The 20,302-nt window shown below is 38.2% G+C and overlaps 1 protein-coding gene across 5 annotated transcripts in view; it reads right to left on the bottom strand.

The window, feature by feature from the left end:
• Nucleotides 1-2,377: 2,377 nt before the first annotated feature.
• GABPB1 (GA binding protein transcription factor subunit beta 1) overlaps nt 2,378-20,302 on the bottom strand; it is an 18,898-nt gene continuing 973 nt past the window's right edge. For 4 of the 5 annotated variants that reach the window (XM_041418671.1, XM_041418670.1, XM_041418673.1 and 1 more), the window contains exons 2-9: nt 14,060-14,167; nt 13,086-13,253; nt 12,425-12,619; nt 11,219-11,330; nt 10,726-10,839; nt 8,848-9,033; nt 7,479-7,594; nt 2,378-2,541 (exon numbers count right to left, since the gene is read on the bottom strand). In XM_041418671.1, the coding sequence (XP_041274605.1) occupies nt 2,389-2,541; nt 7,479-7,594; nt 8,848-9,033; nt 10,726-10,839; nt 11,219-11,330; nt 12,425-12,619; nt 13,086-13,253; nt 14,060-14,167 (1,152 nt within the window). In that variant the 3' untranslated portion in view covers nt 2,378-2,388. Of the gene's footprint in view, nt 2,542-7,478; nt 7,595-8,847; nt 9,034-10,725; nt 10,840-11,218; nt 11,331-12,424; nt 12,620-13,085; nt 13,254-14,059; nt 14,168-14,499; nt 15,282-20,302 lie in introns of those variants that run through there. The other variant, XM_041418668.1, reaches the window with a different exon arrangement.

Raw genomic sequence — 20,302 nt, 5'->3', positions numbered from 1 at the left:
TGGACAATGAGGAATAGAATATTTGCTCACAGGAAACAGAATGAATAGAAAAGGTTCATTTCATTGTTTGCTGCCAACATCTGCTGTCACAACCGTGGGAAACTCTCCACTTGGATGCTGCCACTATCACCATTCAAACAGTGCCACTCTTATCGTTAGTAAGAAATCACAGAGATTACACTGTTGTTAAATGTGTGGGATGTGAGGACACAAACATTATTTTCATCACAAAATAATTCATTGGAGCAATGTCTAAGCAGCACATTTCCCTTGGCTAACTGGTTCCTCAATCTGCTAATGACATAATGGGTAGTTCCTGAAAAAATCCCTAAAATAGAGCAATTTCCAGTTAACCATTGCACAAGGTTTGCTTCAAGTCCTAGTACTAACATGATGATGTCCTTGAAAATAATTCTTCTAAAACTCACCACCATAGATTTCCCATTTCTATCTTTTGATTATTTTTAGTTTGAATTTGCCAATCAAAATCAAACTTACCAAACATGTAACAATACAAATATATTTAGAATTTTTCCTAACTGCCAAATCTATAAACTCAAGTCAAATTTTGACCAGTTTGATGAAGTTTTGTACAGTACAATGTAATTCTTTCCCCATTCCTCCCTCCTACCATTTAAGGCCATTTTATACCCACAACTGGTTTTTTCATGTTTTTCCAGATGTCTGACACAGAACAGCTTTGACCTTCTCATTCACACACAAAGCAATTGAACTGATTCTACACTATATATATGTGGAAAAGATATTTAATTGTAAAATAGAAAAAGTAGGCCAGAGTACAGTTTTAAGGGTAATTCTTCCGTGTACAGTATAGATAAACCAGACTTTTCGCTTAAGTTTATATAAACAATTCCATAAAAGCAGTGAACATGGAACAACAAAGCAAAGCACAAAGAGTTTTATCTTACAAAAAACGGATCTGCACAGTAGTTCAAAATTTAATGTAACACAGCACTGAACAATCTTAAGGCAGCTCAGTCTAAGCACAGGACTAGAAGCCAGGAACTCCTGAGATCCATCCCCAGGTGACCACAGATCACGTGGTGGTAAGCCAGTCATTTAACACTCCCTCATGTTGCACTTAAACCAGTTATAAAATTGAGACAATAACACTCACTTACCTGCCTCAGGCAGAGCAGTAAGGGTTCTTTAAAAGATTTTACAATGCTCTGAAGATGTAACGTGCCATATAAATTTTAAGCATAATAGATCACTGCACAGACACACACAAACACAGTATCACAGTGAGGAACAATGATGCTGGCTAGGAAGAGCATCACTACAACATAAAAAAATTACTCGTCCAATTGCGTAATTAAAATGCAAAAGTCCGTTAAAAAAAATGTATCACTGAAGTAATTTCAAGGCTATGGGGGAAGAGAGACCAATAGGGATATTCTAAAATAGCTAGTATTTGTGTTCCAGTGGAGACATTCTTTTCTATTCATGACTGAACTTTAAATGTTTGTACATGAAAATCGTAAGACACACAAAATGAACTTCCAACATCTCCACTACCAAATTTTGCCTCTTAATATGTAAATTATGATACTTTTTTGTTCTTCTTAATTACAAATTACATTCTTCCAAGAAATATACCATCCACAATAAAACTGGCTGCTAGCTTACTTCAAATGACCTATAGGCTAAACATTTTTCTCATAATTTTTCTCATCTTTGCTGAAAAATACCTATGCAAGATGTATGTGTAGAAATTATAAAAACATGCAGCATATGTACAAACTGAAAAGTTTAAAAAATATTAGCTTCATATACATGTAAATCTACTTGGATATATCTGAAATTAAATATAAAAATTTCACCACCTAAAATAAAAAAAAAAAACCAACCAAAATGGTTTTCAGAGAATCTGAGACAACTACTTAAAGCTGTACAAAGATTTCCACCTGGAAATGTCTTATTCAGAGAAGTTGAGCTGTTATCATGTAGAAATAACTGTTAATTAATTTTGTCACATAATCAAATTTCAAATTGTCAGCTTAAATCAACATCACCCTTAAAACTGTTCTGTTTTTCAGAAGTTAGATTCATACTAAAATCAAAAATTTCACAAAAACATTGGCTTTTCATGTTTCTGGATCCCTTCAAAAAGATTTATCAACTAATTTTGAAACTGTAAAAAAACCAACTATTTACAGTATTTAATTTTAAATACTTTTCACAATTTCTAAATTCAGAGTTTTTATGTTACAAGAAATCAATCAGAGCTCACGGCTTAAGTCCAGTTATCAACTTGTAGCATCTTCTCTATCATGAAATCCCATGGCTGTACCTATATAGTGTACAGTTCAAGATTGTACTGCAGGTTTTTGAAAGTAACAGGCTTTGCAGTGTGTTCATTTTTTATTAAACAGCTTCTTTATTAGTCTGGAGGCGGTTCATTGCCTCTAACTTCTGCCGATAGGCCTCTGCTTCTTGTTCCTTCTTTAGAAGCTGCTGACGATATTTTTGTGCTTCTCTGTTTGCCTCATCCAGCTGTTTCTGAAGAGTTTCTCTTTCCTATTAGAAACAGAACCAGCAATATTTTGTCAAATAAGTATCAAACACAAGCTAAAATGGCAAATACTTTTCCCTCTACATGCAGTTCAAGTGTTAGGGGATCATGGAGAAGCTGTTCAGTTCTTACTCGGGCAAACCTGTATGAATGCTGCAGTGCAAATTAGACCCCAATTATCAACCAGCCAACTCCCCACACAGGGCTGCAAGCGTGGAGAGAGTAAACCCCAGTCTACTGAGCTGCAGAGGTACCATGCAAATCTTCACCAACCAAGAGCTAAATGAAAAAAGCGGAAGCATGGTGATTAAGTACTAACAGAATATATTAACATTTCTCCAATCATTCAATCTAACAGCTTGTCCCTTGCTGTTGCATACCTAATCAGACAGTAAAAATGACAAGCTGTTACCTGTCAGCCATCCGCACTGGAGCGTCAGCTGCCCACTGACCAAAGCACAAACCAAACGTTAAAAAACCAAAATCATCAACCTGTTTCCAAACAGGGATTGATACTCTGCAATCCAGAGGTGTAATCACACCCCCAAGGACACCATATCTTTATGAATTAACAGGCAATTAGCCAGATAAGCTTTTTTCCTTTTAAAAGCAGCTAGTAAAGAAATCCTTAAGTAACTGCAGAAATCCTGCATACAAGTTTGCTGGGGTGGATACAAAATGGTTTCCAAGCAAAATGATCCAGGAAATGCCACATCCTCTGAAGCTGCCTTAGAAACTAAGGCATTCCATCTAACATTTCCATCTCCAGTGATGCAGGTACTGTCATTTTGTCTGATGTTGCTCTGAGCCCAATTGAAAAAGCAATTTGCTTGGGAAATAGTTTTGTTTTGATCAAATATTCAATCAAATAATATTTCATTGAAGTGCATCATACTTTTATGAGTAAGGCAGTATTGGATTTAAAATCATTCTTTCCACTGTAGTTAAGTAGGAACAGTAAGGAAGGTTGCCAGAGAAACAAGCCATCTCCCAGAGAAACAACTTATCAAAAAACTGAGGTCCAGTGAAAGCAAGTCATCTTTTCACCACATTCCCATCCCAGCACTTCAATATCACATTCCCATTTAATACCTCTAACAGCTGTTAGAAGTTCTAGCCCCCCACACTCCCCTAAGAGCATCCCTATTCTTCTTCTCTGATGCGCTCACATATTTTCATGGTCAGAAAAATACAAAAATACTCTGCCTCCCTTCTACTTGCTACTGTTCTCAGTACTTGTCACAGTCACATTTAGCAGTTACATGTCAGCAGAATGTGCTTAAATACAATGACAGAGGTGGTCAGATCATTGCAAACAGCAGCACCTGAACAGCAAAAACAACAGGTGAAGATGATATTAACAGGTTATAAAGAGACTAGCTAGAACACAGAACAAACTCCATTAAGTGCAACTTGATTTTTCAAGGGGTTTTAAGAGCTGAAGGCGGCAGGCTAGGGTTTGCTTCATTTGGAGCATATGCTAATAAAATGAGAGCTCATCTCATTTTGCCTACTTATTTGAAAAGAAGTTCAGCTTCCAGCTCTGAAAAATTGGATTCTGCTTTTAAGGCAACTTTAAGGATGGTCAGCCCATGTAGCAACTAGCCTGGCAGATGCCAAATGAACAGCAGAGCCTCCACCTCAGAGGATCTGAAACACACCAATGATCCTCCAGCACCAGCCCAGCCAAAACTTACTACCATTTCCAAAAGTTCTCTCTGTAGCATGAGGGGACCAACAGCTTATGTAAAACAGCCTCATGGATTAGAGCCTTGGTGAACAGAGCTACAAGAAAATTTCCAGGAAATTAGTCAAAACAGTTGATCCTTCCACATGTGGAAAGCAGCCTTTCCTTTTTGAAGGCTGGGATGTACTGAGCTAGCCATTATCTCTCCCATGAACTGGTCTCATAAAAACCATCAAAAACCTAATACTGTCAAGAAGCAAAGCTGCTGTGTCTGCTGGCCTGCACAGAAATAAGAACCATTGGTATTCACTGGCAAGAATTCCTGTGGTGCATTACAAACAGCAAGGGGCTATCCCTGCTATGGAATGTGTGCAAACATTTGGGGATGGAATCACTGCTGTGGAGTGTGCACACTGCAAACATTTGGGGGTGGGGAGGTTCTTGAACAACATTTTAAAAGTATTTCCCACAGAAGAGAACTAGAGCTGCATACCCAAAAGCGGTACAGCACTACAGCAGTTAAGGAAAGGGTAAGAAAAAATGGAAAAACCCCAAGTCTCCAAGGCATGGCCAAAAGATAAAACCAGTATCTACCAGACAGACCAGCAATTCAAAGCACATGGATTAGTTCAGCAGCTAACAGGTGTAGCTTTTAGACTGTCACAGTCCCAACAAACAGAATGAGTTACGGAGATGAAGCCAACTATTCTGTGTGATTAGGCAGTGGAAAGAGCCCAGTGTTTCTGGAGGAGCAACACATATCTGCTGTGGACTCAATGGTCAAAACTGCTTCTTTAACTTTGATATGTAGTATAGAGAGGACATTATCTCATCTACCAACTTAATCAAACCCAGAAAATGTTCTTGGGACATTCTTTAGAACACAACCAGAAGTGTTCTAAAGATCTGGAGTCCTTCTGTATCACCTACCCAGATAAAAATCAAATTAGAGGATGCTCAGTGTTCTAAAGAAAACTTCCATTTTACCAGGGAATTTTCTTCATACATGTAATTCTCATTGACAATAGGAACACCCATAACTAAAATAATCAACCACTCTTTTAAACAACACACAGACACGGGATATGAATCCATGAATATAATTAGTTTACAATTATGATTATTTTTTAGTCTAATCAAATGATAGTCCTGGTTCTAATGCATGTCACCTTTCAAACATGGAACATGGGAGAAACAGTCAAATTAAAGAATGAAAATAAAGATCACTATGTGTTAATGAACTATGCATGAAAATTAAAAACAGAATATCTATGTGACAGGGTTTTTTTGCTGCCATCCCATGTTTAAAATATCAAACTGCTTAGGAAAACTGCTGTCAATCTACAAAATGAGCTGAAACATTTTAACTTAACAGACCTGGAATAGAAAATTTAAAAACACCACTACAGCTTTAGTTGTTCCACAATACTTTCTCAGGAAAGTTGGTCACCTCACATGAATGAGAGGATTTTCAACTACAAAAACTTTCAAACTACAGTAAACTGTTCACACATTATGAACTTAAAACAGCTGAAAAAAGCATTCAGGCTTGAATCAACCTTTATAATAAAATAAAGGAATGAATTAGAGTGAGGCAAAGAAAACAAAAGTTTTCTGCATTTCCACATTCTAAAATATTTTTAAATATTTAATGAGGGGAAGGGTCCCACTCCAAATTTAAATATCTACCACTGTCTGTGATGAAGAAATTTAAAGTGAACCAACTTTGTGCGCACTTCTTTAGTAGAGTATCCACTGCTACTAAAGTAAGGCAGCACCTTACCCCTGTGAGCCACAGCAAGGCCCCTAAAGACAGCTGGCCTTCACACAGAGGCAGAGGTCTGCATGTGCACTTCCAGTTGTACAGGCAGGGGCAAGAAAGTCATCAAAACTTCCACTTAAAAGGAACAGACCAAGTAACTCATCTAAATCAACTTCTTTCAATATTTGAGAAATATGTTTAATATATATAAATAAAACTGGTAATCCCCTTAAAAGAATTATTGGGGATTTTTATACCAATTATCTGTAATTAAGAACAGGTCAATTTATCCCTTAACCAATCTGGATTTTTTTAAAAATTCATTTAATAGAATTACTAAAATACTTAAGGAAATGTAATTTCCTTTATGAATAATTCAGGCAGATTTTTAAAAGTGTGAACAAAAGAAATGCTTTTATTGTAACAGTCATACATTTTAAATAATGCAGCAAGAAAATTTCAACTGTCAGGATAATCTGTAATGACCACAAAGCTGCAAAGACCAAAAGTATTTGATGCAACAACTTAGGGACATGGAAAATAAATGATGAGAGGTGGTAATTATTGTTATTAGACATGGATAACATATAGCACATACTGTACAACAAAAAGTATTCAATTAGGCACAATTTGATAATATGAACAGAAGTTGGAGAATACAACCTTTGATAAATGAAATATCATGGAGTTGACAAAATGAGAACTTACAGTCTAGTCAAAGCAGACAGCAATTTTCATAAACTTTTGACCAAAACTGGTCAGCACAGTTAGAAGTAACAGGAAAAGGAATGAGATGGTTGACCTTTTGTGGCTAGTATAAAAAAAGCTACAATTTTAAATTGAACAGCTACATCCATTTGTCATATAAAAAGGAAAGAGCTCTTAACATTTCTTAGGTCTTTTGCAGTATAGTTTTAAAAAAAACAGATGGTGCAAAGTTGTGTAGTAATCAACTGCTTCAAAATTTAAAAAAAAGGTGGGGGACACCACACAGATAAAAATTAACAAACACAGAATCTTACTGTTTCACACTTCCATCAACAGTTATCTAGATACCATGAATGGAAAGGAAACATTGCTAAAAATGATCTCACAATCAGAAGCATGTGGCTGTAACAGAAAGATGAGGGTACAGTGCTCTCATTCACTCCTAGTGGAAAAAGTCAAGTCACTCGATAACGTACCAGCACCCAGTTTTAAAAACCAGCTAGTGATCTTCAAGAAAAACAAAAAAAAAAAGTTCTCATATACCTAAGCAAGTGTCACTTTTACATGCATGACCACAGGATCAAGCAAACAGCCCTCCTATTTTCTTTTTACAACAACTTTGTAAAAGATGAATTTCAGTTACAGGAGAGACTGAACAAGTTGAATGTTTCACACAATTCATTCTGCAGCAACACAGAAATTAACCTCCTGAACAATACAAAAGGCATAACCAGATACTCAGTCCTGAACACTGTTCAACACAGATCACGTAATATACTCCTTACTTCTATTTCTGCAGACTCCACACGATTTTCAACAATCTCAATGCACTGTCTCTTCACTGGCGGTTCTTCACTTATTACAGTTTCTTCAGCAATGTCTGTTGCTGGAACTGTTAACACTGAGAATGTATTTGTACATGTAAATACATTTACTTCAAACAATATTTACACTAAATAAGCAAAAAATGCAGATACTTTTTCTTGTGAAAACATATCTATAAAATAAAGTGCATGATAAGCTCAGTGAAAATCTACTAAAAATTTTCGTTTGTATGCTACTTAAGAACTTCAAAATTCCTCACTGTTGAAGCCTACAGTAATTAGCTCTGGAATATCACTGCCATTTTTCACAGAGTAAACAGACATGGCAGAGGACTGCAGCAGTCACCAGCCTGTCAACTCTCAACTTCCACAGCAGACCATTTAGATAATATTTCTTGAATAAATACTAAATACAAATCTTTTGTTTTGATTAATACACATTAAGTAATCTAAAAATCCAGTAGTTATTAGCCATTAATAAGAAAATCAGAGTTCTTAGTAAAGTCATACTCTAATTCCTTACACAGCCATCTGGTAAATAAATGTAACTGTCACCTCAGTAGCTATCTACAGCCACTCACTCAATGACAACAAGGTGTACTAGCTCAGGCAGACTGTGAGCCAAATAATTTGCCTCCTGTGTACAACTCTTCCAGCTTCACACTGGGAGTCCTCATGAAGAAACCAGAGAAGGGATCATTTTTATCTAAACAGTGCCAGGAGATCTTTAAAAGAAACCACCCAAAGCCTACACATCACAAAAAACGGTTTATCACACTAGCAGCTTCTACAAAGTACATATGGCCCCAAAAAAACAATTGTGTCACTCTGGCTTCACTGCTTCTGTCAGTGCTGCTCTAAAACCTCAGGCATGTAAGACCTGACATTTGTCAGGTCAGTGTGTCAGTGTACTGACACTCCATGGGACCTGCACACATTGCTTAATGCATCAGATTTCTAAATCCAAGCCTCACCTCCCCACAGTATTTCCAGTAATGCAATAGTGTAAGAATTAGAAGAAGGTCTTTGTTTTACTCCATCATCTAGTTTCTGTAACAAGTTTGCAAAAATCAAACTTACTGAAGGTAAAGCAATGTTAAATGTCCCATGTCTCCTCCATAGTTTAGTAACTCTTCTATTCTCTCTCCTAAAGCAGAGGCTCAGCTGACATGTTAACCCACTGAACTGCAGAGGTTTGTGTCTGAGCCTTCTCTAATATAAGAATTCATAGAAGTAAACAAAATGGTCCAAGCTATTTGCACCTAAAAAGTCATTATTATTACTGTAGCTAAAACAGTTCCTCAAGCTGGAATCACAAGTGTGCACTCACCTTGCTGCCCATCTGGCATGGTCACAATGATGGGCTGCCCTATCCCACTGGTTGGAATGGAATGCAGGTTACCCAGCTGAATGCCATCTGTAACTATGGTAATAACCTGCTGACCTCCAGAACTGACCACTTGCTGAATGGCCCCATCCACAGATTCTGCAGTCACAACTTCTTCTGTGGCCACAACTAGCAACAGATTAGTAAAGGAATTAAGTCAATTTATAAGTGAAAGTTTTATGATTTCAAATGCTATTTTGTACAGCTGAGAAAACATTTATTCCATGGCTTTCATAACTTGTCCCCTCTGATAAATACTTTACTATGTATTATATTTTAAATAGAGTCTTTCATCGGGCCAACATAAAGCACTCACATTTTGACATTTACATGCAACACCATCCTTGCTCAATATAATAATATTGAAATACCCCACTCAAAATTGATGCTTTGGGGTCAGTGTTAACAAGTCAGCAAGAACAGCAGCTGCTTTTAAGGACACAAAGAATTTCTGCATTGTACATAAGCTGGACTAAGTTACACTAAAAGCAGAATTAAAAAAAATTAACTTGTAATACTACCTTGAAGCTACTTCTCAACCAATGCCTTGCCACTGTATGTCAGGACCCAGCTTAGATTTCTCTACTTAATATAATGGTCTTCAAGATGGTAATAGACTAAAGGACCCCTAGAGAATCTTAAGTTTTGTCTGTACTCCATGAGTACTTCAAACAAGTTTATTTCTTATACAAGGTATGAAACAAGACTAAACGAAAAGTTGTGCACAGCTGACATTTTTACACCTTCAAAGAAGAAAGATAAAGCTTAAGAAGTAAAACAAACCTTGTATGTATATAATTTCATAGGTAAAAGTGAAAAATTCAAGCTCAACTATTTCATATTCATGATTCAATAATGAGTATAAAGCAGTGAACTCTCACAGTTCTGTATCAGCTCTATAAATCAAGGTAGGACAAGGAAAGTCAGCATTCAGAACTACAGCACATACCCCAGGCTTGCCCTGTATGCTGCAAATGGGGTATTGTGCTACCATCCAACAAGATGCTGAGAAAAAGAGCAAGATCACTGGTAGCACAATCAAGGAAATTCAAGAACACTAGGTCTGTATTTTATTTCAATTTGTCAGGGTAAAAGCAAAGCCTTTGATTTAAATAACAGACATTAGAGTGTTCTCTATCTACAGAGATGAAACTAAAACCCTACAGACTGTGTTGTGATGTTCAAGATGACAGAAGGCAGATAAAACTCTGAAGCTTTCATCTTTTAAGTTAATTACAATATAACATACAAAGAAAAATCACTCTGTAGTTGAAATAATGATTGCAGACATTGTCATCTGAAGATCTTTATGTTTACAGATTACTATCCTATAACATTGCTTAAATATTCACAGAGTGTTTATTCAGGAAACCAAAATAGCAACTCCCACATGAATAAGTGGGGTTGTATTGAACTTGATTTGGCTTCCAAATACAGTCTCAGCAGTAAGAAAGACCACTGTCACAAAAGAGTCGAAATTTCAAGTGCCAATACTAGGTGCTGTGGCAAACAGCTCTGATCTTTCAGTGTCAAACTCAGTGTTGGGTTTTAGTTCTGGAAGGAAACATGGCTAGAACTTCTTCAAACCTTGAAAGAAAAGGGAAGATTTTGTCTAAAAAGAAGCTATTCTACATAAAAAGAAAAAACAGCCCCATAAATATGGTCATTATTCCTCCCTTGCTCTCCTTCCTTATCTATACCCATAGAATCATTATTTACCACACTACTTCACTGCTGAAGGAAATGCTTCAATGCTGAAGGAAACTTTAACTTACGTACTTTAAATTTATTAAATTAGTTTGAATTACTTAGCTTTCTAACCTGGTGTTTCTGAAGAATTAGACAGTGGAGCTGATGCTTCTGCTAAAGCTGCCAACGTAGCTAATACTGATGTTGATGAATTTCCAAACTGTACAGCAGATACTCCTGTTTCATCTAGAAGGATGAAAAAAAAATTAGCTGATAAATTTAAAACCAGCAAAGTCCCTTTTTCTATTTTTATTGCACTGAAACTTCCAGCACACATTCCATTTTCAGCATTCTGCTGAACCAAAGTGCTATTCTGAAGTGAAGTTTGTTAAGCAAATAAAACTTCTGATAATTTATGTCCGTGAAGATTGTTGTTTTAGGTAGGTACATATTTACAACACACAAAAAACACTGACAAGGAATATGGTTAACTATTCTTACCACTGTTTTTCCTCACACCTTTTCAATAAATGGTGAAAATCAGAGAAAGTATAAAATCCCAGTAGCTATCCTTTAGGCATGTAAATACCTGTTCTATTGGATATATTTGCAGAAGATACCAGACCTGTTAGGTTCACCACCCCTCCAGGTCCGATGATGAACTGCGGCGTGGCTGCGTGTATCGTCACAGTGTCCGGGCTCTCGGGATTCGTATTGATTTGGTTCTGCATTGCAATCTGGGACACAAAGGTAACAACATCATTCCCACTGCAGGTATAAAGGAGCTGTTGACCTTGTGTAAGGGCTAGAATTCTTGCATGCTTCACACAAACAAGGAGGACCTCCCTCATTATACTCATGCAATACACATACATCGTGTCCTATCTCCAAGTATATAAGAAACTTTTTTTTTTGGTTGAAATCTAAAGAGAGTGAGTCTATTGGAGTGAAAGATTTTAACAACACACCACTACTTGTCCCTACCAGTTATGTAGACAATGAGGACAAGGCTCTTTAGCAGATATGCAAGCTCACTTATCTAAAAGAGAAGTCTGAAGAACCAAGACTGCTGGGGCAGATACATATCATGAAAAGCTACACTGACAGCTTTGCAATTGCCCCGCAATGGACATGGCAGTCGTTTTGTCTTTCTATGAATTATTACTAACTTCTGTTTACTTCACCCTTTCTGCTAGGAGGAGGAGGCTAAAGGAACACACCAGACACATATTTAAAGACATAGGGAGGCTACAGATTTATAGAGTGGCATAATTTATACAGCGGATATTTTTCATTTGCTTTGCATTCTTTACTCAGTAAGACTTATCACTTAATTTGCCTTTAACAACACTATTGAACAGGGAGTACACATTTCCATGAAATTATCTATTAAAATAAATTATCCAACAATTCAATCTTACTTTTCTAATTCTGGAAAAATCGGCATCTTTTCTGTCCTATCTGAACTCCAACTAGGAAATTAATACCCATATATGAAGCTAACGGAATACTAGGGGATAGTCAGAATCTACTGTCAGAGAAGGCAGTTAATTTTTTATACCTCAGTTGTAAGGAGTCCACCTACCACTGTGTATTACATCACTCAAATTTAAGAAAATAAAGAATACTTATCCTTGACTTTGTAGGTGGAAAATGTTCTTTGACCAAGTAATGTTTACTAATATAAATCTCATTTCATGTAATGAATTAGACTGGAGTGTGGCATTATCAACATACGGTGTCACAGCTGCTACAGTAAAAGCTTAGTTTATGACATATGTAATCAAGTACTTTGCTGCAAGTTCCCTTCACATGAGGAATTAGAAGTTACCTGCAATATTTCTGCAATGTCTTCATTTCCATTGTCTACTGCAATATCTAATGCCGTTTTGCAAAATTTACTCTGAGCATGAACATCTGCTCCATACTTTATCAAGAGTTCTACAACTTCTTGGTGGTGATGTTCAGTAGCCCAGTGAAGTGCAGTCATTTTGAGCATGTCCTTCGCATTGACATCAGCACCATGCTACAAACAAAATCATTGCATAAATTATGTCACTAGAAATATCTGAATTAAATAAGGCTGGTCACAGAATGAGGCCCTACATTGTTTTTCTCCATAAGGAATGCCCTGTTATCTTACATTTACATATTTGTTAAAAGTAATCCAATCTATCTACCAAATACATTATTTACCTCAAAAGGATTACAGATTCCCTAAAGTACATCTTATTTCTAAAATCTATTACTCAACACAATATCAAATTAGGGAGTATTCTTATTTTGAAACAGCAGTAAATAATTCACCTGAAATCATGATGATTTTAACGTAAAATAAAGTACAGTTGAATTGGAAAACAAAGCTCCCAACGTGCAAAGTTCAACTATTCACGTCATTTCAACGCTGGTTTCATGACTAAAAGCAAATTGCAAACATCTGATCATAAACCATTGCAATAACCCCACTTCAGACTTGTTTCAGCAGTCTGTACCTTAAGTAAGACTTCTACTATGCTGGCATGGCCTTCTGATGCTGCCATGTGTAATGGAGTTCTGTCCACTTTGGTTCTGGCATCCCGACTCACGCCCGCTCGCAGCAGCACTTCTGTGGTGGAGTAATGTCCGTACTGTGCTGCTAGATGAAGAGGAGATGTTCCCAGCTGCAATGGAACACAAAACATGCAGATCTAACAGACGTCAGTACGAAGCATTTCTTCTTACTCTCAAGATACCGACCCCAGGTGTCAAGCCACCACTTCAAAACCATTTTATCTTGCAGTCTCAAGGAGAGAAGCTGTTGATGCTTTTACAGAATTTGAATGCGGAAGTTTGTTGTTGCTTTCTTTTTACTCTGTTTCTTCTGTCTTTTTGACATGTAACATTTCAAGACGTCTAACCCCATTTTTAGCATTGGTCAACAGGGACCTGTGGAAGTCAATTAAGCCCAACCTCCTACTCAAAACAGAGTTAAGTTGGAAGTTAGGTCACTAAGCAGATTAAGGCTCTCAAGAGCTTGTAAACACTCCAGGAATTTTGGGTACCTGACCTCTCGCTACAATCTATTAAAAAATCAGCTCCTCCAAAGGACAACTCAGTACCCCTGTATCAGGGAACTCTCAGCTGCACATATTAGGTAGTTAGGACTGTTTTCATAACTCGGACCTCTTACTAGACTAAGTGCATAAACACTTAAGTAGGAGGATGATAGCCACTTTTTCCCATTAGCCATTCCAAAGTTCATCTTGAAAGTCACCAGAATGAGCTCCTTCACAGTCTGTTACTAAAATCAGTAGGCAGTCAAATGAAGAAACAGACAAGTTTAATTTTGAATTAGACATTAGATGATGTGAATGCAGAATTCCAAGAAGGACTGTAATATAAATGCTAAATTTTAAGAATAGTATTTCTTTCTTCAGGTGAGAAATGTAAGATGATTTACTCTCTCCACTGTAAAAGTTGTCATTACCCAGTCTGTGGTAAAAGGTGCTCCATTTGCCATCAAAATGCGAACTTCATCATCTTGACCTGCTCGTGCAGCTTCTAAAAGTTTCTTTCCCAAATCTACTAGTGACATCTAGTGAAGAACAAAAAGGAATATAAGGACAAAATAATAACATTAACACTATTTTAAATACATACATGTTGCCTTTTATTTTAAGTTATTATTTCTGAACTACTCTGAAAAGATCAGAAACTGGAGGTGGTATTTTAGCCATGAGAACATGCTTTATTGATTGCAATAAGCCGTTTGATTTTAGAATTACTTTTGCCAACCAAACAGAGCTGATATTGGTGTGAAGATTTCAGTATGACAATGCTGAAACCACTGTAGCTGTAAGTTAAACAAAATTTAAACTGAACTGGATGAATATTTCTTATAGCAGGAGGTGGTTTCAAAGCTCTCACCTGATACTGAACCTTTTGCAGCTTGGTCCAGCTTTCAAACATCACGGCTGCTATGTCATGCACCCAAAGGCACTACATCCACTTATCCAAAATGCCTACATGTATTTAGGGGTAACCACTATGTAAATGCACTGAGATAGGTATGAAACACAACACCTTTCTGACACCTTGCCCATCACTATTTCTGTTCACCCTAAAATATAATTTCTGTACCTCCAGATGCAAAAACACACAATAAGCATATTATTGTACTACATACAACAGATACATGAAATAAAACCTTTGCCTGAAAACAAATATTACTGCCTGCTTTAACTGTCTACAGCTACTAGAAACATGTGACGTGTATACTAGCTGAAAAACCTTCACAACATGATTGGATAATGTCCCTCTTACACCAAGGTTCCATATAATACTTGCAATAATATATGTATACAAATTACACCTGTTTCTGTTGCACCAAAGATGTGCTAGAAACACAACTTTTTAAACATGCCCCATTTCATACTTGCTATTAAATTTGTTTAGTAAAAAAAAAAAAAAATCAGAACTAAACTATAACTTATGCAACTAACCAAAAAATGCTGCTGCTAATATTTTAGTATACCTATGGCTATGTTTTCCACTACTAGGATGCTAAAAATGGAATTGCTTTCATCAGTTTAGTTTCCAGTCACAAAGTTAAGCCTGTATTACTAATAACAGCAGTTGTGAGGCCATGCAGCCAATGTCCTACATAAAGTAAAGAGTACACCAGTCTAGGAAAGAAATCCCATTAAACATACAAATCTATCACAAAAACAGTATCTTTAGAAATTTCTCTGTACCTGGCTCAAGTGGCACATTGCTCAATGAACTGAAAGCTGTTGACTTTGGAAGAAACGAGAACAGAGACCAAACTACTGCGAATGCAGCACTGAACACGTATCGGTAGGGCTGTGAACTGGGGCAGATTACCTCTGTCTACAGAACTGACTGCAGGCAGCAATATTCCTGTCACAAAATACTCCATTTATGACCATCCTTCTGGTACATGTGAACACACTGGTTTGTCTCCAGCCAGAAAGGGAAGAGAAGCAGGAAGTGGCAGGACAGGACAAATACTAACAATGGGAAAAGGAAGGGAAAAAGGAATACAGTCAGATGCAGAGGAAGGGACAACAGCTGTCTCTTTTCCATAAAGGAAAAGAGCAGAAGAGAAAATCTAGGAAAGATCCTAAGAAATGGAATAAGAGAAAATCTGTCATACCTGTTAAAAAGAGACACTAGAAGTAATAATACCAAACATAAGGCAAGAGATGGCACTTGGCAAGTGCAGCAGTGAAATGAAGGAAAAGAGCACTTCCTTTAAATGGTTTGGTTTTTGTTTTTTTTCCCAGTGGGGATTGCAAGTTAAGGAAGAAAAGTACACTCACAGACATCCTTTTTCTGGTGGTCTAATACCACCACATCCAGGCCCTCAGAAGCAAAGGGAAGCTGGAAGTTAATTCAAAATACTGAGGTTACAACTAGCTCAGAAAGACAACTATCCATTTTCCATTTATTTTTGGTTTAAACAGCAGTAGAGCAAAGGCACTAATAAAATCTCATTTTGGAATTGCTGAATAATTAAAGCTGAAGGAGACCTCTCAAGATCATGTAGCTCAATACCCCAGTCAGAGCTGGCCCAGGGCTCAGTCCTGTTGAGTTTTGAAGGTCTCTCTATGGACGAACATCCTACCACTTCTCCAGCCTCATTCCAGTGTCCAATCACCCCCATGGGAGAGCTACCTTCAGTATGTATCCATCTTCCTCCACTAACCAAAAAGACACTCACGATAACAAGTTCTACTTGATGTTTGTTAAACTGAATTAGTCCATCCATTTAACAGCCTATTCAGAACCCACTGCCCACATCTATACACTACCGAAATGAACTGCAAAGCTGTTATGAAAACCCTATGCAGCAAAACTCCAGCCACCCCCCAAAAAAATCAATTATGGTGGCCTGCAAAACACCAGTCTCACTCCCAGGAGATGTTATGGACAAACTTCAGACCAACACCTTTTCAGACTCTCCCTGAACTACCTGAATTACTGTGGAGCACAGTCAGTGAAAGCACACCAGTTCTCTTCTCAATGCAAAACTAAACAGCTTTATACTACACATGATAAAAAATGTTCTAATCAAGGAAAAAAATAACCTTTCATTACCGCATATTCCTTATATTAACCAACACTCTCGTGGTTGACATAAGGTGTTTGTATTTTAAACAAACACAAAGCACCACACAGGTTTGTATATGCCTCACAATGTAGAGTTTTTACTTCAGTTAAAAGAGAAATGAATTAAGTTTCAGTTCTCATGGGGTACTTGGAAGCATGCTTGGGCCATCTAGTGGAAAAAAAGGAAAAAACCTCAAAAAATCCCACTGTTCAACTGAAATAATAAAAATCCATTACACATCACTAATGCACTAACAGCAGCAAACAAAGAGGAATTTCCAACAAAACTCATGCACGTTTAGTCACTTTTAACCAATGAACACTAGCCCTCACAAAATTTCTGAAGAGTAGTCAACCCAAACCTGATTTCCACTTGGAAATGGCTGCCCATTCCAAGGACTGGTACTGTAAGAAACCCCCCAGTGAGAACACACCCAACCTCCCCTATACTCATCCACACTGCTGGGACAGAGAAGAAGGGTCTGCAGAGCCACAACCTCCCATCCCAGAAAACCTTCCCAGCTGCTCTCTCAAGATCGCTCAGCAACACTACAGTAGTGCAGTGATACTATCACAGGCAAGATACAATCATACATTTAAAATTGAAATGAGATTGCTATTTCAAAGAGCAGTCTGCTGCTACTCCACAGTGCTAAAATCAACTCTGCTGAACAGTGTTTGAGGGTTCTCTTCGCTCTGTCATTTCCATCAAGCTCTGCTAGCATGACAGCTGTGTAACACTTTGCATGAGGACTTTTTTGGAGAATAAAAACATCACTGACTCTGAAATAAAGACTTGAGGCTGTTGGAGTTACTCTTATGGCAATGTGATAATGTTTTCAGACTTCTAAGAGCTCCTACACAAATGTGTGAAGAGAGGGTTTTGTCTACAACTGAGTAAAAAGGGAAGAGCTTCTACTGGGTTTAGACTTCTCTGGTTTAATCAACTCCTGAACTTCCACATTACTGCAATGTATTCTGCACAATGTCATTTGCCAGACACCACAATTAACCGCTAATTAAAAATAAGATCGAATTATTATTGCTATTTTACTTATGTTCAAAGGAAAATTTTTCACTTCCATCTTAGATTTAGGTTTTTATACACTCTGTAAGATCACACTGTTACCAGAAGGGTGTAGAATAGCACTCAACAGGACTTCAGGTGGAACTGTGTGAAACAGGCTCCGTGGGAAGCAAGTGGAGCTAAAAACCTGGCAGCTTGGGATGCCTGGCTACCACTCCACAGTCTACAGACAACAGAGCAGAGACTGCAGTCCAAATTAAAATCAAGTTTGGCTTAAAATGTTGCAGTGTCTCTCAGAGTGGTGTCCTGCCCCCAGGAACCCAGACCTGTTCCTCTTCTACCACTGCAGTGCTGAGCATCCGCTGGTCAAGATCAACAGGCCCAAAAGAAGCTGTTGCAGAACATCTGGCAGCATGGAGATCTCCCAGCCCAGCGTTTGTCCCAAGGTGCACTCCTGAAAGGGACATCCATACTCTGGAGGAGCATGGACTGCAGCAGTGCAGCTTATCAAAGGTACCTGAATCAATACACGTCGTGTCTCTGATAAGGATTTGAAATCACAAAGTTCCATTAAAGGCTCATTAAACACTTTTCCCTGCTCAAGTGACAGATGGCAGAATTGCACTTAGAAGATAGCTGGAGACTCATCATCTCTCACATCCATTATATTTGGAAAAACAATGTCCTTTGAGAATGTCTTTTTCTTTCCACTACTAAAGAAAAAACCAGTTCAACCTGCTTCTTCAGACATGACCTCCAAAAATGCTAGCATCCTACTGATTTCAACATCTCACAGTATTGCTAGGAATTCAGAATAGCCATTTCTAACTAATTTTATGTGCCTGTCCACACCAAGGTCAATAATATTTTGAGGTTCAGCACAGTTAGCATCTCACGAACATTTTGGAATAATTTTAACATACATATCAATTACCAGTGATTATAGCAACTTACATGGATAAGCTCAAAAAGTTCCTGTCTGGTGAATCAAACATCTTTTGACAATGACTTCACAAGCAATACTTCAAATATTATAAATATCATAGGCTTAGACTATCCACATTTCTATCATGATAGTGAAAATTACACTGATATGTTAATTGCAGTCAGCTCTAATTCCAGTGCTTTCCGCTTTCCTCTGACTGTTGTATTTGTAATTAAATTCTCGCTAGTTTGCTTGAACAGCAACATGACCTTCATGTCAGACATACATCAGATGAAAAATACCTCATCTGAGAAAAGCAAACATTGTTGAATAGCTTAGTGGCAAAGACAGCCAGGCCTGTTATTAATGTAGGTCTGTCCTATTAGGCTCACACATTAACTTAGACAAGCACCAATCAACAATGAACTCAAATAAAAAAAAATACTTTTCTACATCTTTTTTTACAAAGGAGAGCACAGATTTGGCCATGATCTGTAACATCTAAAGAGTGTTATGCAACAAGGGTGAACCATTGGCACCAAGATTTGGACTGGCACTGCCAACAAGCTACACAGTTTTCACAAATAAATTTGGCACTAGATACCAAAAAGGTTAATTTGCAGCAGCTGTGATTGACATGAAGAATTCAAGGGCTTGTGATGCAGCCTTTGAACTGTACCACAGCCTTAGGAGACCGTCTCAGATTGATTAAGCTTGAAAATACCATCAAATAAAAATCATCCACCTCCTACCTAAAACATCTGTTTTATCATGAGGAATCTTCCTCGACAGTTTCTGTCTAGCACACAGGCCTAAAAAAAAAAAAATCCAACTAGAAAACAAAGTGTTTTCAGCAAAGAAAGTAGGTCATGAACAAGAGCCTCTATTTAGAGTATGCTGATCTGCCACATATACTCTTAACCTTACTCACACGGCACAGTTATGTTCCCTTACAAATACTTGTATGCATACAAAACTCAGCCAACTGCACAGTCTTACTAATAATTCAGAAGTAACGAGTAACTTAAAAAAGGCTGAAGAACTACAGGGTATGCATTCAGAACTCTGAGCACATTTAACCCTACTATGGAGCATTCGCCGTTAAATCAAAGCCACCCTAGCAAGCAGGTTAAAGGAAAATACACAAACGCCTTAAGAACTACCACAGACGACTTCCTACAGGGGATTTCACCGACGTGCCACCAGTGTCCCACCAACGGAAACTACTTTGACTATTTGGGGAAACCAGGAAAAAAAAAAAAAAACGACAATCCGCACTAACACATCGTATCCCACTTTTATGCTCCCATCAAACGCTTTATTAAGAGCCCAAAGCAAGAGTTACAGACTCCGGGTGAGGGGCACTGCGGAGGGGAAACCGCTCCCTTCCCGCCCGAGCCGCCTCTCCCCAGGGCACCTTTGGCGCCAAGCTCGCGCACGCAGCCCCGCCGCCTCAGGAGCCCGGGCCGCGGCCCCGCCGGCCCCCCGGCCCACGCGGGGCTCGGGACCGTGCCCACGCGGCCCACACCGCGCTGCCCGGCGGAGAAACCCGCGGGACGAGCCGAGCCCCGCTCTGCCCCTCAGCTCCCGGGTCCCTCGCCGGGCGCGTCGCGCTCGCCCGCGCCCCGCGGGCCGCCCAGGCCGCC

The sequence above is a fragment of the Onychostruthus taczanowskii genome, unplaced genomic scaffold (genome assembly GCF_017590055.1).
Source record: "Onychostruthus taczanowskii isolate IOZ18803 unplaced genomic scaffold, ASM1759005v1 scaffold6, whole genome shotgun sequence".
Lineage (NCBI taxonomy): Eukaryota > Metazoa > Chordata > Aves > Passeriformes > Passeridae > Onychostruthus > Onychostruthus taczanowskii.
This window is presented reverse-complemented; position numbering and strand designations above follow the sequence as displayed.